The sequence below is a fragment of the Pleurodeles waltl genome, chromosome 3_1, assembly GCF_031143425.1.
Source record: "Pleurodeles waltl isolate 20211129_DDA chromosome 3_1, aPleWal1.hap1.20221129, whole genome shotgun sequence".
NCBI classification, from domain to species: domain Eukaryota; kingdom Metazoa; phylum Chordata; class Amphibia; order Caudata; family Salamandridae; genus Pleurodeles; species Pleurodeles waltl.
In genome coordinates this window covers 1,693,490,716-1,693,512,104 of record NC_090440.1, presented here as the reverse complement: position 1 = coordinate 1,693,512,104, position 21,389 = coordinate 1,693,490,716, and the positions used below count along the sequence as shown (strand labels likewise).

Below are 21,389 nucleotides of genomic sequence, written 5' to 3'. Positions count from 1 at the left end.
GTATACGGGTATTTGTTGTGGCATTTAGGACAGAAACGGAACGGGGTCCGTTCCATCAGCGTTGTTTTACACGCGGTCGGGCCGACCAGGCCCCGACGGGGGATCGAAAACTACCCCGAAGGGTACCGGAGCTCTTCACTCTTCGATTCGGTGTCGATTCTATCTAAGCCGATCCCGAACGCAACAATACCGCCGTAATTTTCCGATATTTAGCTAACTTTCCGTTCCGAAACCCGGAGCGAAAGGAACACGTCCGAACCCGAAGGCGGAAAGAAAACAATCGAAGATGGAGTTGACGCCCATGCGCAATGGAGACAAAGAGGAGGAGTCCCTCGGTCCCGTGACTCGAAAGACTTCTTCGAAGAAAAACAACTTGTAACACTCCGACCCAACACCAGATGGCGGGCTATGCACAACATGTGTATCTACAGCGACAGATGCCATCGAACAGACCATTACTAGTTGTACGGTACACACTGCACCTAGTGATCAGGATTCCTAGCCTCCTGATTTAGGTAAGTTAGTCGTTTACCATAGCCCTTGCTACAAACTTTTCAAGGGAGCCTAATTGTTAGAGTAGTCAGGTGCACCCACACCACTGTAGCAAGATTTCTTCAGTCGAGCACACCGCTCAGGCCCTCTCACTATGAAAGCCTTATGTTCCAAGAGTTGAAGATGTGTGCTTCTAGGTAACTGAAGACAGAGAGAAATCCCAACAAAAGTCTACTTCTGGGGTTACTGTTCCAGGCCGACCAAGACAACATGGGTAGCCAGGGGGAGGAAGAAGTAGAGGATGATCCTCCCATCTTAGACAGGGTAGATTTAGGCTACACTGGGAGGTTCAGGAAGAATCTGGGGGACATCACAGCCCTACTAGAAGCACTACAGGTATTGAGAAGGTGGGGTCACTCCAGTAGGCCCACTTTTACTCCTAGAGTGTTGGTTCAGAGAGTCCCCAGAAGGAGGGATAGGTCCTCCTCTTTCAACACCCATGTCCCCTGGACCCACTGCTCCAACTCAGGGGAAACGTTCTTAGATAGGGAACTTAGGAACCTGAGATCGGAGGAGGCCAAGCTGGGGCTGCAGCAGCAACAGATAGCCCTAGATAGGGAGGCCTTAGCAATTGAGATGGAGAGACAGGATTTGGGGTTAGTTCCCCATGGCGGCAGCAGTCTTAGCTCTAGGGACTTCGGGGCCAGGGTGGACTTCTATGATTCTAGGAACCTGAGCAAGATAGTCCCATCTTACAAGGTGGGAGATGATATTCACAGATGGTTCACTGCCATAGAGAGGGCCTGTAAAGTACAAAGGTTCCATCGGAGGCAAGGAGGATGCTGATGATTATACAGCACTCAAAATGCACTCTTAAGATGGATTTGGGCTAACCACTGAACAATATAGGATCAAGTTCAGGGAGACCAAAAAGGAGTCCTCCCAGGATTGGATAGATTTTGTGGGCTGCCCAGTTAAAGCTTTGGAAGGCTTGTTGCATGGGAGCAAAGTAAGTGACTACCAGGGCTTGTATAATCTAATTCTGAGAGAGCACATTCTGTGTAACTGTATTTCTGATCAGCTGCATAAATACCTGGTGGACTCTGATCTGACCTCTCCCCAAGAATTGGGAAAGAAGGTAGATAAGTGGATCCACACCTGGGTGAGTAGAAAAACTCACACAGGGAGTGACCACAACATGAAGGAAGCAGGTAAGCATCAGGACAAAGGTGGAGACAAAGACAAACCAAAAGAGTCTTAATCAAACCCACAAAACTCTTCTGGGGGTGGGACTAAATCCTCTTTCTCTTCCTTTAAGAAACCTTGATGCTACATGTGTAAGCATAAAGGCCAAAGGGCAGGTGACAGCACCTTTCCTAGGAAAGGCACCAAGCCCCCTAACAATTCTAATAACACTTCTACCACTAGTGCCCCCAGGAATAGCAATAGTAGAGGTAATAGTAATAACAGAACTCAGTCTAAAAGTGTAGTTGGGCTCACCTTGTCGACTGTAGTGGGCTCTGGGTTAGTCAGGGAGACCCCTGAATTTGTGCTGGTCTCTATTGGTGGCACTGACCTTGCCACCCTAGCTGCCTGTCCACTTAATATGGGTAAGTACAGGCAGCATCCCTTAATCAATGGTGTTGAGGCTGAGGCCTACAGGGACACAGGTGCCAGTGTCACTATGGTGAGTGGAAAACTGGCTTCACCTGAACAGCACCTACTTGGTCACACGTACCAAGTGATTGATGCTCACAATAACACTGTGTGCCACCCCGTGGTGGTTATTGACTTTAGCGGGGGCGTGAACTGGCTCTAAAAAGCTTGTAGTGTCCTTTGATCTACCTGTAGAATGTCTGCTAGTTAATGACTTGGATACTTTAGCTGAAGTGGAATTGGAAGCCCACGCAGCAATGCTGGGCATCCCTGGGCATATCTTTGCCCTGATCAGAGTACAGGCCAAAACGAAAAGGTAACAGGAAGCCCTGAATCCTGGAACAATGGCCCAGGAGGATCCTAAAAAGAAAGGCAGGAAGGGTAAATCTTTACACCCTGCTCAAGCCTCCAGTGAAGATTCTACTCCTGAGGGAGATTAATTCACTCCTTGAGTGGAAACTACACCAGAGGAGCTCAAAGCTGACACAGTAAGCTCTTGGGGGCTGGGGAGCCCACCAGGTAGGAACTCAGAAGGAATCAGAAAACCTGTCCCACACTGGAGAGCTTAAGGGAGCAAGCTGCAGCACAAGAGACTGGATGACAGTGGTACCCACAGGGTATACTAGGATAACAGCCTCCTTTACTCAGAAGCAAAGGACCCTAAACCTGGTTCCACCAGGAGACTGGTCATCCCTCTGAAGTTTAGGGAGTTCCTGTTAACCCTGACACATGACATACCCCCTGCAGGCCATTTGGGGCAAAGCAAGACCTGTGACAGGCTTGTCCTTCACTTTCACTGGCCCCACATGTCTGAAGACACTAAGGAGCTCTGTCACTCCTGTGTCACCAGTCAGGCCAGTGGCAAGACAGGTGGCACCCCAAAAGCCCCCTTAATCCCACTACCAGTGGTTGGGGTACCTTTTGGGAGGGCTGGGGTCGATACTGTTGCTCCCCTGAACCCTCCCACAGCCTCTGGCAACAGGTTCATACTGGTGATGATGGACCATGCCACCAGGTACCCAGAGGGCATTCCTTTTAGGGCCACTACAGCCCCTGCAGTGGCCAAGGCCCTACTGGGAATCTTCTCCAGGGAGGGGTTTCCTAAAGAGATGGCATAAGACTGAGGTGCAAACTTGTCTGCTTACCCTAAAGTTCACCACTCCTTACCATCCTCAAACCAATAGATTATTTGAGAGGGGTTTACTGAGAGGTTTAACAAAACCCTCAAAGTCATCAAAGGCATGATAATGGGACTTTGAGAGAAACTCAGAAGGAGGTGGGGTGTCCTGTTACCTTGCCTCCTCTTTGCCTCTAGAGAGGTTCCTCAAAGGTGAGTGGGCTATAGCCCCTTTTAACTTTTGTTTGGACACCCTGTGGGGGTCCCCTTGCTCTTGTGAAAGAAGGCTGGAAGCAACCTCTCAAGCCTCCAAAACAGGACATTGTGGACTATGTATTGGGCCTAAGATCTAGAATGGATAAATACATGAAGAGGGCATCCAAAAATCTTCAGGCCAGCCAAGAACTGCAGAAGGTGTGGGTCCTGGAGCCTGTGGCTCCCAGGGCACTCCAAGACTAGTGGAGGGGCCCACACACTATTGTGGAGAGAAAAGGGGAGGTTACCTATTTGGTTGACCTAGGCACTCCTAGAAGCCCCCACAGGGTGCTTCATGTGAACCGCCTGGAACCTATTATAACAGATCTGGCATGACGCTGCTCATGGCAGCTGATGATGGTCAGGAAGAAGAGAGTGACCCTCTCCCTGACCTCTTGTCCCACAATACTGTGGACGGCTCAGTTGATGGGGGTGTACTTGCAGACTGCCTCTCAGAGCAACAGATGGACGATTGCAGAAATCTCCTAGGCCAGTTCTTTGAACTGATTTCTCTGACTCCTGATCAAACCACATGGTGTGAACACAACATTGACATAGGTGACAGCTTGCCTGTCAAAAGTAAAATATACAATTTTCAGAAAGTGCATCAAAACTGAGGTGCAAAAGATGTTAGACCTTATCCCAAAGCACCACTCTCAAAATGGCAGAAGAGACATGAGATTTTGTGTAGACTACAAAGGTCTCAATACTGTAACTAAAACAGATGCTCATCCTATCCCTAGGGCAGATGAGGTAATAGATACACTGACTTCTGCCAAGTATCTAAGCAACATTATATATTGGATATACCCGCACGTTTTTGTAAATCTAGGAAGCTCTTAAACACCCCATTAGGGAAGGGGTCTCCCTTGGTGTCTGTATTCACTACAGTTAAGGTACGTGCTGCTCCTTTTTGAGCAGGAGCAGGGGCTTAAAACGGGCAGTCAAAGGGGGGAATAGGATAGCGGGTAGCCTGCATTCTCAGACAATATCCACCATGCTTGAGATGTCATGCCAGCCATGTCCATAAGCAGAGAAGGGTGGCGACAGATCAGTGCCAGACTGGGGCGTGTCATAGTGCGTTCTATTTAAGAATGATTTGATAAATCAATACCAGGGAGCCAGGACCTAACAGTGTGCTTGTGCCACTAGGCCTGTTCAAGACCTGGATCAGGCAATCCGTCTGCACACGTGGGCTGCATTAGAACATACACACACAAAAAGGAACACCTGGTGTAGAATGCTGGCTCTGTATATACTATACCAAAGTAAGGTATACTGTGCACGGAGTCCAGTGGATCCCCAGAGGCTAAAGTAGATAATACTAATGCTCTCTTTTGTGGTAGTATGGTCGAGCAGTTAGGCTTATCAAAGGGGATTGTTCAGCTTTTGTTGTACACACACAGTCAAGAAATGAGGCACACACTCAATGACTAACTCCATGCCAATGTTTTATGTATCAAAAAATGTACTTTGCTACTTTATTTCTAGAACCAAAAGGATCTTTGTGGCAGGTAAGCACAGTTTCAAGGATGTATCACATTTAAGTATCAAATGCTTCAACTACCCGCAGCTTCAGGGCACAAACCTGAGTGGTTTAAATCAGCACCCCCTTTTTTTTGGGGGGGGGGGGGATTGGGAGGCACAGGTTTGCACCAAACACCCTCAACGGCACAGGGGCGGTCGGGTGCACAATGTTTTTGAATGAAGGGACCCTGGGTTCACAAAGATGCTGCAGGCTTTGTCCAGGGAGTCGGATGAAGAAAACCAATGGCTGGACAGGTAAGTAGAGAGCCCACAGGATGTTGCTGGATCTTTTGTTAGTTTCCCCAAGACAGGGGGTTGCGGGGGCAGGGGTACTTTTACGCATTGGGAAATCTTCACGAGAGCTGGTTGCGGTTGGGGGGGGGGGGGTCCTCTGGATTTATGCTGCAGGTGTTGTCACGTTGTTCAAGAGGGGGTGAACCTTGGGTGGACTCTAGGTCGGATTTGCCTGTGGACCTTTTCATGATAGATGGGCCATTTAGACATGGGCCATGGTCGTTGGGTGTAGAGGTGGCAGGACTCACGGATCCGGGGTGGCTCTGGTGTCCATCTTGGAGGTTTCTTTGTGGACAAGGCTGCTGTTCTCGGGAGATCTTGGTCCTTGGGTAGGCAGGTAGTCCTCTGGGGGTTTGCAAAGGTCGCTGGTCCTGCAGGACAAGCTGTCTTCTTGTAGCAGGATTCTTGAAGCTGTTGACAGGCTGGTAGGGCTGGGGTCAAGTCAGTTGTCGTCTGGATTAAGTTGTACACCTGTCCTGAAGTCAGTTTTTAATCACTTTAACCCCACTTTTTTTTAGCACACTCTGTGTACCTCACCACCCTTTAGCTCACAACAAGGTTTCTACTAACTCTTCTAAAACATCCGAAGAGCTCCTCCTTCTCAGAGAGGGAGTTGTAGCCTGCACTGTGATCAGTTGTCACAGTGCAAGGAAATTCCCAATGATGAAGCATGCCACAACTGACAGGAGAGGGAATTTGTTCTAAAAAAAAAGGAACATCCCTATTCAGCTAGGATTCTCTTTTTCTACCTACCCTTCTCCGCAGAGCCAGGTGTTTCTTTTTGTGTGTTAGTTATATGAATTGAGAGTGAATAACTGCAGGTCTATAAATCTCCCCTGCCCCTCCTATTGCGCTGACCTGCATCAGAACATACCCTTTCATGTGCTGCTGTTTACCTCTGTTGCCACAATTGCTAGAAAGATACCGCTGGTATTCGAACTGAAACATTAGCAAATAAAAATAAAATATTTGGAAGCATCACTATCTTGATAATTTTTAATCAGCCTAACATGGATAGCAGTAGCCGTGTCTGCAGATTGACCTGCATCTCAAGCATTTTGAGTGCTAAACCAAAGTTTTGATTGAGTAATTCTTAAGTGTCATGTGTCTCATAAATACCAAGATATTTCACTCCCTCTGAACTCCAGCTCATGGAAAACTCTAAGGATGTAGCATTTGTGATGTCTGTTAAGGGAACTACACTGGACTTGTTACAGTTAATATGAAGGCCAGAAAGGCCACTGAACCTGATGACCTCTCTAATAATGGGAGCAACGTTGTTAGCCTGTTCTTCGAATAAACAGTACTATATCGTCTGCATATATAACACTATTAAAGGCCAACCCACCTATATGAATTCCTCATGTTGTATGAAATCACAAAGGAGACGTGAAAGGGTTTAAATTGCGAGTGCAAATATGAAGGGGGACAGAGGGTAACCCTGACATGCACCTCTAATAATGGAAAGTATCTCAGAGTAATGACCATTCACACAGACCCCAGCGCAGGGTGCCTTAAATAATGTATTGCAGAAACCGGGGTCCCAATCTCATGTGTGTGATCACCTTAAACATGAAGGGCCATTCCAGAGCATCAAACGCTCTTTCCACGTATGGCAGTACTGCCACTGCCAGCAGGAAGGGGGGGTCAAATCAGTGTAAAACAGCCATAATGGTATGTACATTAAATGCTGTGGACTTCTGGGGTATAAAGCCTAATCGTTCGGAGAGCCCCAAAACCTGCATCAGCACTTTAGCCAGTATTTTGTAATCACGATTCAATAGGGACAGGGGCCTATACAAGGCTCACGTGGTGGAGCTTTAACTAGCTTGGACAGCCCTGTTATGAGCGCATCCTGCAAGAAGGGTGGGGTACCCCTCAGAGAGTGCCAATTCATATACCTCAACAGTCGAGGGGCAATAAGAACGATATACTCCTTGTAAAACTCTACAGACAGGCGATCAAAGACAGGAGCCTTACTGATGGGAAGGGAGCATATTGCACTCTTAATGTCTTCTATCATAAGTGGGGAGTTCAGCAGGCCTCTCATGGTTTTCTCAATCCAGCCTAGTGCGATGTGATCCATATAGTCGGACACAGCTAAGCATCAATTGAGGGCCTTAGAGCTGAAGAGCTTGAAGCAATATTGCCTAAATGCTTCTAGTATGCAGCACCACCAAAGAAGTGACATAATCCGCATGGGTGACACTAGCAACATGATCATGGTGGTGATCTTATTCAAACACCAATGCAAGAGTTCTGACCGGCCTATCTCCCTCACTAAAGAGCAGAACTCTGGCATTCTTGCTCAGGTAGAGGACCTCGCGATCAGCAGTCTCACTAAAGATCTGTATCTTCTGCAGCAGCATGATAAGCAGAGGGGTATGTGAGGTGCAGCCATATGAATTTTTTAGTGTTTTAATCTTAAGACCAAGTCGATTGAGTGTCGTGCAGAGATCTAAGAATCCCAGAGCTTTTGGATGTACACCCCCCTTATATATACCTTGAAGGCTTTCCGTAGGGTATTGTCCATCTCTTCATTGAGTTTAAACAATTATTTCAGACACATCGGCATGAAACACCTTGTCATGGAGCCCTGAGCCGCGGAGGCACCCGCTAATAAAAAGTGTAAGATTGACATATCACTATCACCAATTAATGTCTACCCAGTCACATATCAATACGCAGGGAGGTGCCATGTATTGAGGAGTGATACATAAAATCAAGCTCCCAGGTGTAGAGCTTACCATACATCTATCAGATCATACAGTTGCTTTATGTGGTGCAAAGCCATACTTTTTCTAGACGGTGGTCTACATCAACCTACAGATTTATCCCTCTGGTCAGGGAGGACAAGATGGAAGTCACTACCCTAGAGCATGGACCAGTCCCTATACTTGCTACGTTTTAACATTATGTTGTCAAAGAAGTTTGGGTCATCAAGGTACAGGGCATAAACATTCACTTATAAAAGCAGTGGAATGTTAGGCTTCCTGCCACTATAACGGAGTATTGAGTAAGTGATCCCTTAATGCAAAGCAAAGCAGTGTTTTTTTCAATAAGTATTACCACACCCGAGAGCATATGGAGTCTGGAAAGAAAACAAAGAACCAAAAGTCATTCTAGGTAGGTGTGTATGCACTCAATGCGTGGGGGGAAAGACTAGCCTGGGCAATAAGCCCACACACAATTCGGCAGAGTGATAGTGGTTCTGGCATAAATCAACATACAGTGATAGTGGCAAATTAAATAAAAACAGGCAACTAACTATCCAGATTGCAAATACACTGCAACAATCAATGGGGCTCAGACCGCCTACTGCATTCACACAATCCTACCTGTAAGCAAAAGGTGGTTAACACAGTTAAGATGTACAAGAACTGCCAGAAGTTCTATTCCATATCATTGAAGGCGCAGGCAGAGTGCTAATAACCTCTTGCTGAGCTAGGGCTGCTAGCTGTTGAGCCTGAACATTCATTTCACCATGAGTAGGTTTTGATTAATTCAATTGCTGTCTCTGGGTGGGTGAAAAAGTGAGCTTTCTCTTTATACTCCATCTGACATTTGATCAGATCGAGAATAAGGTACCGGGATAGCCTATACTACTGGGGTGAATCCAGGTAAAAGGCACTGGAGTGCCATCGTAAGGAAGCTTGAGTTGTGCCCTATTAAGATGTAAAATCTGACTGCGATACCTGTAGTTTAGAAAGTGAGCTATGATAGGCTGGGGGTTTTATCCCGGTCGTGACTTAAGTGCCAGGGAACGACGTGCTCACTTGACTATAAAAGTGACAGAGAAAGTGTCTCAGCCTAACAGGGCAACCAAATTCTCCTCTACAAAGCTATGGATGTTACCAGTGTTACATGATACAGCTACTCCTACAATGCACAGGCTATTACGCCTCAAGAGGCCTTCCGAGGTCCTCATTCTTTGCTCTTCAAACAGTAAGTTCACATTTGAGGGCTTAAATAGACGCTTGGGCTTGTGGGCCTTCAAAATCAGAGATTCGTGCTTCAGCTTGCATGAGTCTGGCATCCTGGCTTTCAACTTGCTCCTGAAAATGATCTATGTTCTGCGTCATTGTGTCAATCTGTCTATGGTGAACAAGCTATCTTTTAAATTGCGCAGGAGGGCTGGAATGTCACCATCAGAGCCGCCAGCCTCAAAAGGGGGTCACTCTACATGTCCAGGAGTTTGCTTTTTGTCAAATGGGAGTTTGGTCTGCATGTGGCTGACTTTTTCCATATTTGCAATTCTGGTACGCAGCACTGCACAGCATCACAATGATTTGTAGTATGGGCTGTAAGAAGGTGGCACAGTTCTACAATATCCCTATCAATACACTGTGCCACTTCAGAGGACTGGCTACTCGTTCTGTGCAAGGGGTATGAAGCTGAAATAAAGGGATGAATGCTCTCTGCAGCAAGAAGCCGGCACAGCACAAAGGTGCTGTCAAGAGCACAGATCAATCCATCAAGGAAGGGGGGGGGGAATTCATCCACTCATGCGCTGCTGGAACGCCAAGCCAGAAAGAGCAGCAAAACTCTAAACAAACAATATTATTGACTGCACCAGGAAAATCTCAAACAAGAGGTGCCATACACCAAACAGTACGATAATGTAGGATAATACTGAAACCTTTAGTAAAGAAAACTAGGTGTGCTGGAGATAGGGTGGGCACATGCAATTGAGTCAGTACAGTTTTTGTTTTACAAATAATTAAAGCATGAAGTATAAATCAAATAAAGGGATTTCCATTAAATGACAATGATTTTGGTCCAGTGCAGAGGCTAAGTCTCCACTTTGTAATTTCTGCAACTAAGCCAGCAGACACAGTTAGGTGAGATATAGCTATACAGTAAGGAAATAACAGGAGTGAATGAAGGAGAATGAGTGGCAGGAGAAAGATTGTTAGGTTCTGATGACCTCCACCGCACTAAATTGTTCTCACAATGCCTAGCAATTGGCAAGTGGATATTAATTATGACCAGCAAGTGTAATCCCTGGCTTGCCCTTTGATAGCTGATAGTTTCAGGGGTCACAGAGGCAACTTAACCGTGAGTTTAAGAGGCTTGTTTACTTTCTATAGTTTACACTCATTGGCCCTTTGATTATCCTTTCAGCAGCGGTTTAAGATGTGAGAGTGAGACAAAGGATCTACCCGGTGAAGTCATCAGTGGTCAAACAATGTGTGGTGTTTCCTACTGCCTCTCTGTCAATATGGTGAACTGTTGACAAATAGAAGTAGAATTAATTGCCTTTAATCATTTGCTTACTCACCCACTCAACCACTTGATTATGTGCAATGCAGAGCTTACCTCTTCAAGATAAGCATCTCCCAAAGGCAGTAGAATCACCCATTCATTCTCCTTGGGTCAGTCGCCAGGTGCAAGATAGTGTAGTTTTGTATCATCAGTGCACTTAAATAACTGTCTAGGTAATTCCCTTACTCTGTCCCAAAAAAAACAAGGTAGCCTTTCCGGACAGCAGCTGAGTGGTATCCCTTTTATTTAGGTCTACTTAGTGCTCGGGAGAAGCCCACCAATTGACTGCATTCTCTTCTTGATGCCACTAATAATGGACAAGCAATGCAAATATACACTACTAACATGTGAAACTGGTTATGCAGCTATAAAAGATGTATGTATGGCAAGCCTACACCTACCACTGGTAGCATTTTGTCCTTGTTGAGCAGTACCTACCTCTCCGAGATGAGCATCTCCTAGTGGTCCCTTTGTTTCTGTGTGTGCAATGATGACTTTGACTCCAGGAAGGATCTGCAAATGAAACATAAGCATAGTATTAGAAAGTTGCCCCCTGTCCAAGCAAGGACCCTCACGCTAGCAAAGGCAAAAGGAGAAAAAAAAATAGTTAACCCCCGCTCACCCCCTTGGTAGCTTGGCACGAGCAGAAAGGCTAACCCAGAGGCAATATGTAAAGTATTTGTACCAACACACACAGCAATACAGTAAAAACACTACAAAATGACTCAACATCAGGTTAGAAAAACAGTCAATATTTATCTGAGCAAAACAAGACCATCGGTGCAAAGTGTTGGATCTGCGTTCTTCCGGTGGAGTCGATATCCAGTGGTCACGATGTGGTTCAGTGACTTCCACAGAGTCACGGACTTCAGCGAGTCTGCAGCGGCGTTGGTCCTGCGAGTCTTCGCACTCCAGCGAGGACCACGGTTTCAGTTGCAGGTGGCGTCACTGGATTTGGCAGCGGCGTCAGCCCAGAGTCATCTGAAGTCGGTTTCCTAGGATCTTCTTGGTTTTCCACCAGCTTCTCCTTTCAAGGGCCCAGGGACTGAACTAGGCACCACGTGGCAGGGCAGGAGTCTCAGCAGAGTCCAGGTGCTAGCAGAGGAAGTTTTTGATGGCCCTGAGACTTCAGAACAGGGGGCAAGCTCAGTCAAAGTCCTTGGAGATTCTTCTCAAGCAGGAATACACCAGAAAGTCCAGACATGGCCCCTTTCCTCAGGCAGAAGTAGCAACTGCAGGATAGCCCAACAAAGCACAGTTACAGGCAGGGGCAGCACTTCTCCTCAGCTCTTCTTCTTGGTAGAGGTTCCTCTTGGTTCCAGAAGTGAATCTTGAAGTAATCTAAAAATCTGGGGTTTGGGGTCCACTACTCATACCCCTTTCTGCCTTTGAAGTAGGCAAGCTTCAAAGGAAAGTCTCTGTTCACAAGATCTTGCCTTGCCCAGGCCTGGCACCAGACATACACCAGGGGGTTGGAGACTGCATTGTGTAAGGGCAGCCCATGCGGGTGTAAGTGACCACTCCTCCCTCCACTCTAGCTCAGATGGCTCATCAGGATATGCAGGCTACACCCCTGCTCCCTTTGTGTCTCTATCTAGAGGGGATTAATAAACAGCCCAAATGTCAGTCTGATCCAGACAGGGAATACACAAGCATGCAGAGTCACAAAATGGTTAAAGCAAGAAAATGCCCACTTCCTAAAAGTGGCATTTTCAAACTAACAATCTAAAACCCAACTTTACTAAAAGATGTATTTTTAAATTGTGAGTTCAGAGATCAAACCTCCAAACTCTGTCTGCTCCCAACGGGAAAGAAACTGCCCTCAAAAGCTATTTAAAGGCAGCCCCCATGTTAACCTATGAGAGAGATAGGCCTTGCAACAGCAAAAAACGAATTTGGCAGTATTTAACTGTTAGAACATGTAAAACACATCAGTGCATGTCCCACCTTTAACGTACATTGCACCCTGCCCATGGGGCTGCCTAGGGCCTACCTTAGGGGTGCCTTATATTTATAAAAAGGGAAGATTTGGGCCTGGCAAGTGGGTACACTGCACGCACGCACGCACACACACACACACACGCGCACACACTGCAATGGCAGGTCTGAGCCATGTTTACAGGGCTACTCATGTGGGGGGCACAGTCAGTGCTGCAGGCCCACTAGTAGCATTGGATTTACAGGCCCTGGGCACCTCTAGTGCACTTTACTATGGACATACTAGTAAACCAAATGTGCCAATCATGGAAAAGCCAATTACACATACAGTTTACACAGGGAGCATTTGCACTTTAGCACTAGCAAGAGGATCATACAAAGATAAGACAATATATGTGTTACATAAGAACAGAAACAATAGTAGCATACAATAAAACCACCACATGTGGGTGATCAAAGAGAATGATAAGACCATATGATAGGAAAATATTTCTGATGTGTAATAAGGATAATATTCATTTAACAGGATAAGAATACAATGCAGTGTTCTTTTAATGTAATAAAAGGAATATATTACAATCAATGCAAGTGATATGGGTACAATATAAAAGGACAATAAGGAAGTAATATAGCATTTTGGTACAGAAGCTAAGACATGATAAAACTACAATATAGGATTGTGGCTAAGGATGATATTAGTGATGCACAGTATACAAAAGCTAGAAAAAGAATCACAAGTGGATAGGATGAGTTAGGAGAACAATGGAAGTGACACGAGGAAATAATAATGGAGCAGAATGACAAGAGAATGGGTGTAGGTAGTGATGCTAAAAGAGATCAACTAGTGTCCGATCATTAACAGGACAATAATAGTAGGATACAATGTTAAAGAGCAGAGTTCAGACTGCAGATACAGATGCAAAACTTACCTTTCCGGACTCCATTAGTGGTAAGCTATGCGGGGACCCACGTTCTACCAAACGCACCCTGCAAGTTAAGAGTATAAAACAAACTCTGAAAATAAACCCTGTCCAAAAATATTATCACACATTGCAGCATCCAAAATAAGCAGATGTCAAAACCTGTCCTTTTGATCTCATGGCCTCTCTCAGACTAAGTTATGGCCTTCTCCCAATAGCAAGTACTACATTCGTCTAAGAGCGTGAATGTTCTCTGCACTTAAAGTGTATGCCTTTGCTTAGCGCTTGAAAGCCAGTGGTGCTGGAAGCTGTGTAATTACTTGTGGAGCTAATGAGGTGCTAGCAAACTTGCACAAAACTGTTCTGAAGGAGCAGGCGTGAGGCCCTTTTGTTGTGACCCAGTGGCAGTCAGGGTTACTTTGCAATATTGTGTGTGGTTACAGTTTACAACAGATGTCCTATAATACCAATATTACTGTTTAATTTTGAGTATCTAGCTATTCCCTTCTGAAGCTTGATTCTCCCTGGGTGGTAAAGTCAAGCATACTATCCTAGGTGGTTTGGATTAGAAACAAATCACCATGACTTGATAGAACACGATAAACTCAATTATCTGCAAATGCTTTAACTTCGAAGAAAATTAGTACTCAATTAAAAGAATGTTAAAAGAGAAGTGAAAAATATGGGAGTGTTGTTATCCCTAAAAAAGTAAAACCTGTTTTCTTTTAAGGCTCATGTTTGAATTTTTCAGGGAACAGCCCAATGAAATCGATTTTTTTTTTTGTTTTACTAAATGCATGCAATCCTGGTGGCCAAGCCAAAACTATGGAAGCACTGTAAGCTTACTTCACCACAACATGTCCCTTATCTACTTTTATATATTAAGGTAAGTCTGAAAAGGGAACTGAGCTGGCTAGAAACGGAACGCTGAAGAGTTCTAAACATTGAGACGGGGGAAAGCCCTTGAAGGGATACATGTGGGAGTGGGAGGTAAAAGGGGGTGGGAGAGCTATTAAGAGAGTAAGACGCTGGCCTATCTTGAAGAGGTGGGCTTTCAATTTATTTTGAATTGTAGGAGGGCTGTTTTAAAAATAAATATTTATATTCAATAACATAATTTCAAAGGTAAATTAAGCATTATAATGTATCATTGCCAGAATAAAACATTGATCGGTTCCATCAACTGCAAAATAAAACCAGCTCATAAATACATTGAAATGAAAAAAATAAGAGCGGAGGAAATCTAATGCCCACCCATTGCCTGTAACATAAATACTACTGCCAGATACACATAGTTGATAAAACAACACACACAACAGCATGTATCTTAATCTCACAATCAATATGACACAGTGAGGCAGTATACACAACCCACAAGATGAGCTGAATACAAAGTAGATCGCCACTTTCACCCATGTTGTGACTCAACTAAAAGCATTAAATATAACAGCATTACATTCTGCACATTCAAGCATCAAATACACCTTAGCACAGTATACCAGGTCCACATATAATACCACTTAAAGTTCTACAGGTAGACCACCCATTTGAGCATTTAGACTATGATCCATCAGGTACTGCCTGAGAGTTTCCCGAATATTCTAGGACTATGATATAGTGGACAGAATATCAGCATATGTTTTGGCTTTATGCAGCTAAGCACTCTATGGCTTTTAGGGGGGGACCCATGCCTCTGACCACTGTTGCTGTTTTTTGTGAGAAAATGGGCCCAATGGCTTTCTAACATAAAACCTTAAGGACCAAATAAGGAATGTCTTAAAGTCCCCAAGAAGATCCTTTCTGGCTTCTAAAGTATCCAATCTTCCAAAAGTAGAAAACCTGATATTACCATAGCATAGGTAAAAGTAGATGTACACCACAATTAGTGTAGATCAACAGCTACCTTATTTGACACTACAAAAAGGACTTAGTAAATAGACACCCTTCGTGCTGTATAATCCTTAAACAGAAACCTTTTTTGCTTCAATCTTTTTATTTTCCTTTTTTTGGTTTGTTGTTGCCAACGAAATATTACAAATCCACGTCATATACATTATCCACTGTATACATTATCAAGTTACATTATCTGGAGTGTATCGTCCTGCTTTTCTTTGCTGTCCAACTTCTACAGCTAGTGATGACAAATTTTGTGTTGTGTCCTACACCATCTACTTAGAGGGCTGGTAGGAGCACACAGCAGTTAATATCTCATTACGTCATTTCTTTAGGTATTTGTCATACTGCATATAATAATGGAGGGAAGATTCAGTGCAACTCTCATATAATAATAATAATAATATTACTACAGTAACAAAACAAGAACTGGAACTGTGACTGGTTCCTACTTTTTTGATCATCCAGTCCATTCCCCACCCGCTAAAGATTGTCAAGGGAACTCTCAACCTTTCAAGCAAGTCATATCAGCGCACCGTGCAAGGACTCATTTATTGTATCCAATCCCACACTATAAGGGAATTTCTGGTGTACCACCCAGTCAGCATGTCATCAGTCCACTTCTTTCAGTGAACGTGCCCCATCTCTGCTGGGATATTCACTGTATGTACCATATCTACTTCAATCGTTACTCCTCCCTTTGAAGTTCCTGCAACATCACATGCCAGCTAGTGGCCAAGGGAAATGTCCATAGCCCCAGGTGATTTTCCCTCTGTAGCGCCACCGCCTCCGCCTCTGCCCATTTTGCCAACAACCTCCTCCATACCTCTATCGAATGGGGCACTGAAGATTTCCACTTCTTGGTGATACGCCTCTTGGCCGTCAAGAGACCTAGATCTAGAAACCTTGTTGACGCTTTATGTTGTTTAGCTCTGGGAAAGTGACCCAGGATGCACTCCTCCCATGTGGTCAGTTGCGGCTGTGTCCTGCATTCTGACAGCTGCGCCAGCACTGCGTGCAAATAAGTACCCAATGAGGGATAGGACCATAACGTGTAGCAAACCGGGCACCACTAACCCGCATCAGTGGCATGCTGTGTCTGTGCGCTTAAAATACTGATTAATCTTTGCTGGTGTGAGGAATGCCCTAAGTAGGATGTAAAACTGGATCAGGCAGATGCGTGCATTACGTGGCACGTCAACGTGACTCTGCAAGGCAGTCGCCCACTCCCCATCTGTGTAGGGCCTATCCATGTCACCTTCCCAGTCAGTCCGCAGAGAGGGACAATCATGGATTGTGTGTGTAGGGAGTGCATTTGTGACCCAGCGTACTAAATGGCTACTGGATCCCATAACATACAGGTATTGTATCAGAAGATGCATTGGTGGTTCCACAGATATGTCCCCACCAGTGTTTAGACAACAACGCGATCAGGGAGCTATGTAGTAGAAATTGTCCCAGTGAAATGTTTGTCTCCTTAGCCAGTGTGTCAAATGTGGTAAGTTGTCCCTCAGCATATAGGTCACCCAGCATGTGTATGTCCGCAGCATGCCAGGCTTCCAGTTCTGTGGAATTCATGTATTGTGGTCTGTGAGGTGTACCCAGCAGAGCCAGTGCATATGGAGTAACTGCGTGGGTGAGGCGCAGGCTACGATGGTAACATTGGTGGGCCATGTCTATCAGGAGCAAGTTCAGTGCTTTAGTCTGGGTGGCTGGATGGAACAAATATATTTCAGAAAGTGACCAGAGCTGTGCCTCTGCCGCCGTGTCAAACAGCTGAAACCCAGAATGCCATTTGGCCACCCATTGCAACTGAGAGGCAATGTGTAAAGAAATGGCTCCCTGTTGCAGTTACCCCCCACTTTTTGCCTGATACTGATGCTGACTTGACTGAGAAGTGTGCTGGGACCCTGCTAACCAGGCCCCAGCACCAGTGTTCTTTCACCTAAAATTTACCGTTGTCTCCACAATTGGCACAACCCTTGCACCCAGGTAAGTCCCTTGTAACTGGTACCCCTGGTACCAAGGGCCCTGATGCCAGGGAAGGTCTCTAAGGGCTGCAGCATGTCTTATGCCACCCTAGGTACCCCTCACTAAGCACAGACACACTGCTTGCCAGCTTGTGTTTGCTGGTGGGGGGAAAATGACTAAGTCGACATGGCACTCCCCTCAGGGAGGCCATGCCAACCTCACACTGCCTGTGGCATAGGTAAGTCACCCCTCTAGCAGGCCCTACAGCCCTAAGGCAGGGTGCACTATACCACAGGTGAGGGCATAGGTGCATGAGCACTATGCCCCTACAGTGTCTAAACAAAACCTTAGACATTGTAAGTGCAGGGTAGCCATAAGAGTATATGGTCTGGGAGTCTGTCAAAAACGAACTCCACAGCTCCATAATGGCTACACTGATTACTGGGAAGTTTGGTATCACACTTCTCAGAATAATAAACCCACACTGATGCCAGTGTTGGATTTATTAAAAAATGCACACAGAGTGCATCTTAGAGATGCCCCCTGTATTTTACCCAATTGTTCAGTGCAGGACTGACTGGTCTGTGCCAGCCTGCTGAGAGATGAGTTTCTGACCCCATGTGGTGAGGGCCTTTGTGCTCTCTGCGGACAGAAACAAAAGCCTGCTCTGGGTGGAGGTGCTTCACACCTCCCCCCTGCAGGAACTGTAACACCTAGCATTGAGCCTCAAAGGCTCAGGCTTCGTGTTACAATGCCCCAGGGCACTCCAGCTAGTGGAACTGCCCACCCCCTGGACACAGCCCCCACTTTTGGCAGCAAGTCCAGGAGAGATAATGAGAAAAACAAGGAGTCACTGGCCAGTCAGGACAGCCCCTAGGGTGCCCTGAGCTGAAGTGACTCTGACTTTTAGAAATCCTCCATCTTGCAGATGGAGGATTCCCCCAATAGGGATAGGAATGTGCCCCCCTCCCCTCAGGGAGGAGGCACAATGAGGGTGTAGCCACCCTCAAGGACAGTAGCCATTGGCTACTGCCCTCCCAGACCTAAACACACCCTTAAATTTAGTATTTAAGGGCACCCCAGAACCTAGGAAATCAGATTCCTGCAACCTAAGAAGAAGAGGACTGCTGAACTGAAAAACCCTGCAGAGAAGACGGAGACACCAACTGCTTTGGCCCCAGCTCTACCGGCCTCTCTCCCCCACTTCTAAAGACACTGCTCCACCGACGCTTTCCACAGGGAAGCCTCAGAGGACTGCCCTGCATCTAGAAGGACCAAGAACTACCGAGGACAGAGGCTCTGTTTACCAAAGACTGCAACTTTGCAACAAAGAAGCAACTTTGAAACAACTTGTGTTTCCCGCCGGAAGCGTGAGACTTGGCACTCTGCACCCGACGCCACCGGCTCGACTTGTGGAGAAAAATCACTTCAGGGAGGACTCCCCGGCGACTACGAGACCGTGAGTAGCCAGAGTTGACCCCCCCTGAACCCCCACAGCGACGCCTGCAGAGGGAATCCCGAGGCTCACCCTGACCGCGACTGCCTGCTTTAAAGACCCGACACCTGGTAAAGACACTGCACCCACAGCCCACAGGACCTGAAGGATCCGACCTCCAGTGCAGGAGCTACCCCCAGGTGTCCCTCTCCCTTGCCCAGGTGGTGGCTACCTGGAGGAGCCCCTCCCCCTTGCCTGCATCGCTGAAGAGACCCCTTGGTCTCCCATTGATTTCTATTGAAAACCAGGCGCTTGTTTGCACACTGCACCCGGCCGCCCCCGTGCCACTGAGGGTGTACTTTCTGTGTGGACTTGTGTCCCCCCCGGTGCCCTACAAAACCCCCCTGGTCTGCCCTCCGAAGACGCGGGTACTTACCTGCTGGCAGACTGGAACCGGGGCACCCCCTTCTCCATTGAAGCCTATGCGTTTTGGGCACCACTTTGACCTCTGCACCTGACCGGCCCTGAGCTGCTGGTGTGGTAACTTTGGGGTTGCTCTGAACCCCCAACGGTGGGCTACCTTGGACCCAAACTTGAACCCCGTAGGTGGTTTACTTACCTGCAAAAACAAACAAACACTTACCTCCCCCAGGAACTGTTGAAAATTGCAGTGTCTACTTTTAAAATAGCTATTTGTCATTTATGTGAAAACTGTATATGCTATTTTGCTAATTCAAAGTTCCTAAAGTTCCTAAGTGAAGTACTTTTCATTTAAAGCATTACTTGTAAATCTTGAACCTGTGGTTCTTAAAATATACTAAGAAAATATATTTTTCTATACAAAAACCTATTGGCCTGGAATTGTCTGAGTGTGTGTTCCTCATTTATTGCATTACAACAAATGCTTAACACCACCCTCTGATAAGCCTACTGCTCGACCACACTACCACAAAATAGAGCATTAGAATTATCTCTTTTTGCCACTATCTTACCTCTAAGGGGAACCCTTGGACTCTGTGCATACTATTCCTTACTTTGAAATAGTGCATACAGAGCCAACTTCCAACACAATGTAATAGTGTTCCATGTTCAATACTGCCTGCCTGCCTCTTTCTAGAGGTGAGTATAATTTGGTTAGTGCCACCCTACAGCAGTTTTTGTTCCAAATGAATTCCCTAATTCTGGACTCCAGTTCTCTGAATTATTTAGCTGGGACATGCAATGGTAGATTGGAAAAACAGTAAAGCAAACGGGGGAGGAACACCATTTTCAGGAGAGCTATCCTCTCCCTTAAACAGAAACCTCTTGGAACAGGGATTAAACAATATACTGACATGTCAAAGGAGGTGTTAATATTTCAAGTTCCCTATAAGGGATAATAGTATAATTCCATAATCTCACAAGTGAGAAAAAGTAACTCTGCCGAGGGAGCAACTCTGTACCCTCAAATGAAGGAGTAATAGATCATAAGGTAAGGAATCCCAACTGTCCCTATATAAATGAATGCTTAGTAGCATACCAACAAATAATCAAATACTTCACTTAGGGTATGGTATATACCATAGAGGTAACAACTATTAAGCACACTCTTTAAATAAAGAAGTAAAGTAATCAATATCACCATAATCAGGTGTAGTAAATAGTGATAACCCTCAAAGAGGCTGTTATTGATAAACTTGCGGAAGGTCAATACTTTACATCAAGTAATGACAATAATGAGAGGCCTTGAACATCAGGCATGAAAAGTCCCTTAGGGTTTCAGTACATTATGAAACCCAATAACAATTTAAGGAAAAATAGCACCTGCCATGCAGAACATCCACTGAGTGCCACACTTAGAGTATAGTCAGCATGTGCACTAAATAAATTGGCACCATTCAATGGCATGTCAAGCAATGTGGCTTGGACTGGCTCCGAAAACCCAGAGGTACGTAACCTGGCACTTCAACATAGTACAACTGAGGAAGCCATAGCTTGACCCACAGTCAGTGGTATCCATGCCACAGCGGATGATTAGTTTAGCTGCTTACCGGCCGTCCTAAATCATAGGACTAAGTGTGCCCCAGATTTCTTCCGGAAGCATAGGTAAGATGTTAGCTAATTTGTCCCATAAAGACTGCGAGAAACATCCAAGAACACAAGATGTTTTTGCAGAGCACAACCTGTGGAGGAAAAATATGCCTCTCACAGACACTGTCTCACAGAAGACTATCAGATGGGACATGTGGGAGAGACCCCATGTAGGAAGTTGGCTCTGTATGTGCTATTTCAAAGTAAGGAATAGCATGCACAGAGTCCAAGGGTTCCCCTTAGAGGTAAAATAGTGGTAAAAATAGATAATACTAATGCTCTATTTTGTGGTAGTGTGGTCGAGCAGTAGGCTTATCCAAGGAGTAGTGTTAAGCACTTGTTGTACATACACATAGACAATAAATGAGGTACACACACTCAGAGACAAATCCAGCCAATAGGTTTTGTATAGAAAAATATCTTTTCTTAGTTTATTTTAAGAACCACAGGTTCAATTTCTACATGTAATATCTCATTCGAAAGGTATTGCAGGTAAGTACTTTAGGAACTTCAAATCATCAAAATTGCATGTATACTTTTCAAGTTATTGACAAAT

The 21,389-nt window shown here is 45.5% G+C and overlaps 1 protein-coding gene across 1 annotated transcript in view; it reads right to left on the bottom strand.

Annotated features, from left to right (window-relative positions):
* Window positions 1-21,389, bottom strand: part of DIP2A (disco interacting protein 2 homolog A) — a 637,392-nt gene that overhangs the window by 46,236 nt on the left and 569,767 nt on the right. The window contains exons 34-35 of the mRNA XM_069225498.1: window positions 13,474-13,531; window positions 11,045-11,119 (exon numbers count right to left, since the gene is read on the bottom strand). Coding sequence (XP_069081599.1) covers window positions 11,045-11,119; window positions 13,474-13,531 — 133 coding nt within the window. The remainder of the gene's footprint in view (window positions 1-11,044; window positions 11,120-13,473; window positions 13,532-21,389) is intronic.